Genomic DNA, 9,049 nt, shown 5'->3' on the forward strand with positions numbered 1-9,049 from the left:
ACCCTGAGGTTGTGGGTGCAAACCCACACTGCTCCTTGTGACCCTCCAATGCCCCAGGATACATTAGACAGATTGTGAGCCCACCGGGACAGACAGGGAAAAATGCTTGAGGATCTGAATAAATTCATTTAAACCATTCTGAGCTCCCTTGGGAGAACGGTATAGAAAATTGAAAAAAATATATATAAAAGCAATTTTGTTAAGGTCCATAATTAAATCGGTGCTTTTAGTGTTGTGCATCTCAGTGATGAGTGGATTTACTGTCTGTTTTTGGTTTCCACATCATCTTACTTTGCATTGCCAATTTGTTCGTGACTCATGCCTGTCCTAATTCTGCGACACCAACTCACATCTTCTCTTAGACACAAAGATGGTACATTACGTTGTGCATACCCTTAAAGGTGCTGTCTTCTAGCAAAATCTTTTATGGCTTTTCTTTAAGAAAAGAAGATAAAAACCAGTGACTGCTGTTTTTGTAGATTCCGCTCTGTATGTTATCCTTTTAAATCTAACCCTGTAGCTAGCCAGAAACAGTAAGGACCTAGACTATGTCCAGCTTGAAAAGTTCAGTAGATAACCTCACCTGGGTCACTTGGCTGCTTCAGGACAAGCTGCATGACATCAGAGATAACAATCCGCTGGTCTGGTTCTTCTTCTTCCTCCTCTGCATTGCTCTGTGTAGCCAAACAGCAGCTGCCTCTAATGCCTCGGCACCGCAGGAGCTTACAGCACTCAGACATGAACTTGCAACTCAAACTGCCCTCACTGTAAAACAAAGAGCTAAATAATCAATCTACTTTTCCAAATCATACAAGCATGTAGAAATATATGATGGCCATACATCAGGGACATTATAAGAAATTTATGGATGTTTGGGAGCCATTGACAGAATTCTGCAAGGAGCGATTGTTGATTTTGCCCTTTGATCTAGGGAAGGTGGGGAGTTCTTTTTATTTAGAGTGCAATTGTTGGGTATGTAAAAAGGGGGAGGTTGATATATGTATTTGTCATAAATATAATCCGATTTCAAATATTTTTATTGATTTTCCAATAACAAATAGGAAAACAAATAATGTAGCAAAATCAGAATTTAAGTGTTGTTAAAGTGTAAAATGTCTGTAAAAATATGTTCCACTTATTTTTGGCTTTAAAATTAATAAAGATATTTAAAAAAAAAAAATAAACTATTTCAAAAAAAGAAAGAAATACATGGAGCAAAAAAAAGAATATTTAAGGGAGTTTTCAAGTGTAAAATGATCATATGGACAGGCTTCCCACTCAAACCTCTCCTAGGTGCAGGAGTGATAAAAGAGGCAGGAAGCAGAAACTTAGTACGAAGCCGCGTTAGCAGTTTAACGCACGTAATAATGCGCACTAAACTGCCAGCCGCGCTAGACGCTAATGCCAGCATTGAGCTGGCGTTAGTTCTAGCCACGTAGTGTGGGTTTAGCACGCTAAAAAGTTGCGTGCGCTAAAACCGCTAAAGCAGCTTCATAAAAGAAGCCCTTAATCTTCCACAGTGGCATACCAAGGGGGTGCGGGGGGGGGGGGAATGGCGGTCCAGAAAATTCCTGGGCTGTAACGGTGACGGCACTCAGCGGCTGAGTGCTGTCACGGAGGTGGGGGGGGGGGGGGGCGCTGATGCCGCTACCAGAGCGGACCGCCCCCCCCTAGGTACGCCACTGATCTTCCACCCACTTTTGGGTGGAAAAAAAATGTGTCTTATGGAGCGAAAAATACGGTATTTCCTTAGATTACTCCTGAGCCTTTCACCTCTTAACTTCATCTATGACCTCTTATTCCAGAGCTTTTTGGATACAATATTTTAGCAGGAATTTAAGTCTGTAAATATGGGACGGTAGCCTCCCTAATTCCTTTTCTTTATTGCTTTCCCCAAAGAGCTCAGAACAGGTTACAGGTTAAACATACATAATATACAGTTAACAAGTTACGATTTGAACTGGATTTATCCTAATTTGACACATACTAGGGATCTAATACCAATATACCATAGTATACAGTTTACAGATTACAATTTGCCGTAGTTCCAGTGCAAGGTTCTTCAATACAAGTTTTATCCTTTTTGAGGAGTTATGACATCAGCCGTCATGCTCAGTATAGTGCAAAACCAGCCACTGTCAAAGCACCATGGTTTTTAGTTTGTTTTCATTAGCTGTAGTCCATGGGTGTGGAGGCAATTTTGCTTGAAGGTAAAATACAGTCTTTCATGATTTAAATTATTGTATTCTGGCATGGATACTGTGGGTTTACCAGAGAGATGCCAACTGTAAACTCTAACAATCCCTAGTAGCCCTCACTGATTCTTAGTCACAAAATTGAACTTGAGTTTTTGGTTTTGGTTTCGGCCCAGGTTTTCAGCCCCAATTTCTGTTTTGGTCAAAAGATATTTTGGACAGTTTTGGTTTCTCTAGTTGGCTACATCTTCCAGCTAAGTAGAAAAGGAGGAGGAGCAATAAATATCCTGCAAATAGTCCAGCTTGTCTAACAGCTAGAAGCTCTTGGGATTTTGCCAGGTACTTGGAAATGGACTGGCCATCGCTGGAAACAGAATATTGGGCTTGATGGCAATGCTTTATGTCCTTAAGCTACTCTTAGCAAAGCAGGTGAAGAAAAAGATACAGGATGGTGACAGCCATGCCTGAGCAGCATAGGCAGTCAAAAATATCCCAAACTGGATCAAGAGCAGCTGGGAAAAGTGGGTAGCAATGACAATCATTAGGGTTTCTGTTGGCTTACTACTATATAACAGGTCTGGTTTAAATACACACCCAGATATCATCAACCACCCTCCCGGACCCAGAGGAAGGACCCCAGGCCTACCTTGTTTCCCTGGTGGTCTAGCACTCGCTCCTGCCCATGCTCTTTCAGCGATGTTAATAGTTGCAGAGACTTCCAGCGGCAGTCTCGCAAGGCTACTCATAGCCTGACGAGACTGCCCCTGGAAGTCTTGGAAGCTATTATTGTCGCTGAAAGAGCAGGAGCGAGTGGAAATCGCTCCTGCCCCAGTGTGCCGCTAGACCACTCGGGAAACAAGGTAGGCCTGGGGTCTTTCCTCTGGGTCCGGGAGGGGGATGGTGGTATCTGTTCGGGGAGGGAGGGGGAATGCTGCCTTTTCTTGATGAGGGGGGGGAGGTGCGCTGATGGTATTATTTTAAACAATTATTAAAAACAAAAGAAAAATAATAATTCAATGTTCAATCACCCAGATTTTCAATTATACGGACTGCTCTCTGCCAAGGTTAGTCTGAATAGTCAGCATTCTACTGCAATCTATAAAAGTGAGTGTAATTTATAGGAATGCTCACGGCCCACCCAGGCCCCCTCTTCAAATCCACACATTAGAATTTATTCACACTTTATAGAATATGCTTCAATTTTACTTTACCGTAAATGTTTAAAGGCTTACGTCTTTCTTTAAGTCTGTGATGGGTTTTGACTTTATTAGAATTTGACATTATTGTTATATTATCTATATGTTTTGAAGAATTTGATCTTTTTGTTTTTAATTGTGTGACTGTGTATTTTGGGGAAGTTTAAGAAATTGTATGTTAGTATTTTAATTTCTGAATATGTTTGTTCACCTATGTCTAGGTGTTTGTTTTTGTAACCCGAATAGATTTTTGGTCTGCAGCATATGAATGTTTAAAATAAATAATTAATCACCCTGGTACTTTAGATAGATTGTGAGCCCATTAGGACAAACAAGGATAATGCTTAAGTACCTAATTAAAAACTGCTTAATTTTGATAGGCAGTATATAAACACTCTACCTAAAATAAAATAAAGTGGTGCACATATACAGTGGCACATAGCAAGTGGGCGGGGATGGACCACTCCAGGAGCCATCTTCGGGGAGGGGCACCGGCAGCTCTGTATTCCCCCCCCCCAAGCCATGCTCCTATTGCACCCTCTCCTGTACCTTTTGAAATCTTCGCCAGCGTGAGCAGCGTCTCCGGCCTGCTGCTCGTGCCGGCCTGGCTCCCCTTTGAAATCACTTCCTGGTCATGGGGCCAGGCAGTGACATCAGAGGGAAAGCCTACGCGAGCAGCAGCCAGAGAAGTTGCTCATGCTGGCAAAGATTTAAAGAGGTACGGGGGAAAGTGAGGATGCGAGTGTGGCATGGGGGGAGGAGAAGGTGTGCAAAAGGAGCGGGGGGGGGCAGAGAGGGGGGCACAGGGGGCACCACCACCCTGGGTGCCTCCTACCCTTTTTATACCACTTTGCATAAATTCTAATTAGTACCAATTAGTTCCAATAATTACCTGTTAGAAGCTAATTATTGGGGCTGATTGGCTTATTAAACAAGTTGTATGCGCAGTTTGGCCGTGTGACCAAATATGTACGTGCAAATTTAGTTGCCATTTAAAGAATCCGGGGGAAAATGCACAGCTACAAATTAAACAACTTTTCTTGTTTTCCAATTGCACTCCAAATTCTAATACAGTAAAACCTTGGTTTGCGAGCATAATTTGTTCCGGAAGCATGCTTGTAATCCAAAGCACTCGTATATCAAAGTGAATTTCGCCATAGGAAATAATGGAAACTCAGACGATTCGTTCCACAACCCAAATCTTTAATACAAAATACTATACGTACTTGCATTGTAAGACCTCGCTTATTTAGAACAGTCAATACACTCCTGCAGCGTCAGAGAGAGAAGAACCATCGGCTCAGTTGTGATGTGTTTATACTGTATGTACTTGTATTGCAAGACATTGCTTGTGTATCAAGTTAAAATTTAAATCAAATGTTTTGCTTGTCTTGCAAAACACTTGCAAACCAAGTTACTTGCAAACCAAGGTTTGACTGTATTCTAAACACATAATAATGGTTCCAGCTTCTCCCACAATGTCAAACAGAGGAATGTACTAAAAGAATACATCTACGGTATTTTACTGTGGGGCTACCTTCGTTCCAGGCTGTGCTAGCATAAGAATCTAGAGGCAATGTTAAAAATCAACTTGTGTCTCTTAAAATCGTATTTATTTATATGAAACTCTGTACAGTTTTGTAAAGATTTATTTGAATTTATCTTGCACGGCATTAAATTCTCCTGCTCTAGCAGTGACTCTTATGTCAGTGTGACCCCTATGAAACAGGTTCTCAGTCTGAAACACTGGACCAAGAAGAAAGTTTCCATTCAGAGCTCACACCCTGCAACTCAATGCCTGTTGAAAGGAGAATTCATTAGAACCCTCAGCTAGAAAAAAAAAGATAAAGAAAAAACAACAACAACACTATAAACAGGCACTCAAGGTTTTCATTAAGAAGAGAGATTACACAGTCTGGATTCTAGTGCAGCCCATCATTAACCCCTAAATTCATTTTCCCATTCTACTATGTTGGGTGTGCACCTTATCTCACATACATTTTTTTCCATCTCTCCCGTGCACCCATGTGATGCAAAAAGAAGCATAGAATCGTACTGCATTCTAATATTCTGATGCTCACAAACTGGTTTTTAAAAAATAAAATATTAACTAATATATAAATCACTGTGAGTTGGAATCATTTAAAATCCACCAGATTCTGAAACTATGCCATGTGAAAAGAACAGAACAAGAAATTGGAACATAGACACCCTGGTCAATGGTTTTTTACTGGATGAGTGAACAAATCACCAAACCTCAGCTGAAACTGAAAACAAATTAATTAAGAAAATAAATAAAAGGAGGGGGGGGGAGGATTAGGAGAGCTATAACTATGTGTACAGTGCCAAATAATAGGGGCTCGATTCACTAAGTAAACCGATTTTCTTCCGAACCGATTCACTAACCTCTGCGCCGATCTGATTCCGATCCGTGCATGCAAATGAGGGGAAACAGCATGCAAAGTAGGAAAGCTCCCAAAATTCAGGCACACCAACTGGGCTGGCCGATCCAAAAACAAGCGATTGCTGAGGACCAGTCGCTTGTGCAAAAACCCTGCTCTCTGCCCCAATTCTCCTGTTCATGCTGCCCTGCTCAGCCCCGACTCTGCCTTCATGCCGCCGACTCTGAATTTATCAAGTTTCAAGTTTAATTAAAATTTCTTATACCGCCTAATCAAGCCTTCTAGGCGGTGTACAAAAATGCCAAGACCCTACACCAAATAATTTACAATATAAACAAGGACAAATCGGGGGAAATGACAAATTTTTATGGACATTAACATACGGGAACAAAAGGGAAGAGGGGTTAAAACTACAATTGATAGAAAGAAAAGGAACATTCAGGGAAAAGAACAAAAGGAAGGGAAACTGAAGGTAAAAAAATCTTTCCTGTATCTAAGTTGCCCTTAAAAGGGCAGTTAGATTACAAATGCATTGAGGAATAAAAATGTCTTTAAACTTTGCCTTAAAATTGGCAAGACTAGTTATTGCGCGTAAGTGATTTGGGATACTGTACCAAAGAGAGGGAGCACTAATGGAGAAAATGGTAGCTCTCATTATACAGTGGTGCCTCACACAACGAACTTAATTCGTTCCAGGAGCAAGTTTGTTATGCGAAAAGTTCGTTATGTGAAACGCGTTTTCCCATAACAATACATGTTAAAAAAAATAATTCGTTCTGCAGCATAAAATATGCTAAGATGACATAAAAAAAGATAAATTTGTCAAAATGGTGAAAATGGTGGTCTTGCTGAGGCCAAACTCTTTGACGAGGTCACACTGTTTTACCCCACATTCACTCCTTCTAATTATTTCCCATTTCATTTCAACAGAAATCACCTTCCTGCTTTTTTTAGAAGCCATGATATATAAAAAATATTGAGTTTATCTTAAAAGGACGACTGTATACAGTGAGAGAGGGCAGTTAAGCGCAGTGACTAACGACTGCCTGCAGTGCCTGCGCGGAAGGATGCAATACATCGGCAGCTCGGGCGACTTCGTTGTGTGAAACGAAGTTCGTTGTGTGAAACGAAGTTCGTTGTGTGAAGTTCGTTGTGTGAAACGAAGTTCGTTGTGTGAATCAAGACATGAAGTTCGTTGTGTGCAGCGTTCGTTGTGCGAGGCGTTTGTTATGCGAGGCACCACTGTACTGATAAATTTCAGCGAGGGAATAGTAAGAAGGTTGTGAGCTGTGGACCTTAACGTCCTAGTTTGATTATATGGAATAAGTAGATTGTTCATGAATTCAGGTTGGTTATTTTCCCAGCCCCGATTCTCCTGCCTTCATGCCACCCCTATACTCTCCTGCTCTGCCTCCCTTCCCCTAAAGAACCAGCCCGTGGTTTTAACCCACTTTAAATCCACGAGTTAAAACCACGGGTTCGCACTGCAGGGAAGGGCGGCAAAGAGCAGGAGAGTCGGGGCCAGTAAAAAAAAGTTTAAAAAAAAAAAAAACCAACCAGACAGCAAACACATGCACAGACCATCTACAGGCAAAGTAGATGGTCTGCGCATGCATCGTGATCGCTACCTAGCGATCCGTGTCGTCAGATGGGGGGGGGCATGCCTCCGATCACCACCATTTGCATGAAGATGGTTGGTGAATTGGTCGGCCTGCCTCCAATCGCCCACGGATCGGCCACAGATCTCCAGGTTAGTGAATCTAATATTGTAATTACAATATTTACATTATCAGAAGTGTATATAAAGGAAAAATAAGAAGGGAATAGCGCACTCTGAAACAAGTCATTTATAAGCAAGCAGAATTAAAATAGAAAAGCACACACAGCTAAAGAAATGTGATAAGTCCAATAACCTGAATATAATCAAAAGTTTTCCATAAGCTTTCTAAGGCACGAACTATAAACACCTACCTTGATGCGCCATCTCAAATCACTATTAGTGCTGTGCCGAAAGTTTTTGGTTTTACCTTCAGCCTTTTCACTCTAGATCTCGTCCTGTCCAAACCTTTGCTAAATTATAACATTCAGAATCAAGGAGCAATCGGAGAGAAAGAGGAAGACGACCTGGGAAAGCTACCGGTCTGCTCTGCACCTGTTGCTGAGAAGGGAAAGCAGCAGTGTACCTCGATTAATAACTATTACGCAAACGCTACGTCTTCAACCGCCTTCAGCGTTTCACTTTTTTCGCACTTTAGCAGCTGCTCAGGCGCGGAAAGACATAACGGCACTTTCCCTCCACGAACTCTGCATGCGTGATGCAACGCGTTTCCCACTCCCGATTTCCTTAGCGCTCCCTTTCCAGCTCACCTAAGGAGTCCCAGCGGAGGGGCGGGGCTTGAAAGATGGGAGGAGGAGCAAGGTGCCTAGCGCAGAAGCGACGTGTAAGCGAGGGAAGAGTCCAGACAGCGCCACCTGCAGGCTTTCCGACTGCACTGCACTGGCTAGGGACACGTCTCCTGTTCGGGCATGCGCACTGCAGCGCAGGTAAAGCTTTATTCTGTTTCGGTCTAGCTTTTATACCATCTCTATTACATCTGCTTCCGTCCACTTCAGCTTCTTTGGATGCACTCTGTATTGCAAAGGTGAAGTGCAACAGGTGCTAGAGAAAACCAGCTACCACAGATAAAGAGCTTGGTGTGCAGCTTTCGGGTCTTTTCCAGATAAGTCCCCCCCACTAATGCAAAAAGTGCATGGGCGAAAACTTAAGCCTCGCCACCTTATAAATTATTAAACTATTGAAGCCCTCCGAGGAAATTATTCACATGATTTGAATAATGACTCGGGGGAGGTTCAAGGGGGGGCGGAGCCCCCCTTTGTATATCACTTTCCCCAAGTATTAACTTAGCATGGTGTTAGCTAAAACTATGATGAGGGTTAACTTTTTGGCTGGGCTTATCTGGAAAAGATCCCAGCTTTCTAGTAGACACTAGAGCAGGGGTAGGGAACTCCGGTCCTCCAGAGCCGGGTTTTCAGGATTTCCCTAATGAATATGCATTGAAAGCAGTGCATGCAAATAGATCTCATGCATATTCATTGGGGAAATCCTGAAAACCCCACTAGAATACGGCTCTCGAGAACCGGAGTTCCCTACCCCTGCACTAGAGAATGACACGGGGACAAATTTGTCCCCGTCTCGTACCAGCGAGTTTTGTCACTGTCACTGCTCCCATTCCTATAAGCTCTGCCTTAACCGCAC

The 9,049-nt window shown here is 42.5% G+C and overlaps 1 protein-coding gene across 12 annotated transcripts in view; it reads right to left on the reverse strand.

Annotated features, from left to right (window-relative positions):
• Positions 1–8,283, reverse strand: part of MCF2L (MCF.2 cell line derived transforming sequence like) — a 419,732-nt gene extending 411,449 nt beyond the window's left edge. For 6 of the 12 annotated variants that reach the window (XM_033948043.1, XM_033948050.1, XM_033948041.1 and 3 more), the window contains exons 1-2: positions 7,765–8,147; positions 584–765 (exon numbers count right to left, since the gene is read on the reverse strand). In XM_033948043.1, the coding sequence (XP_033803934.1) occupies positions 584–740 (157 nt within the window). In that variant the 5' untranslated portion in view covers positions 741–765; positions 7,765–8,147. The other 6 variants (XM_033948048.1, XM_033948047.1, XM_033948040.1 and 3 more) reach the window with 5 other exon arrangements.
• Positions 8,284–9,049: the final 766 nt, after the last annotated feature.

The sequence above is a fragment of the Geotrypetes seraphini genome, chromosome 6, assembly GCF_902459505.1.
Source record: "Geotrypetes seraphini chromosome 6, aGeoSer1.1, whole genome shotgun sequence".
Lineage (NCBI taxonomy): Eukaryota > Metazoa > Chordata > Amphibia > Gymnophiona > Dermophiidae > Geotrypetes > Geotrypetes seraphini.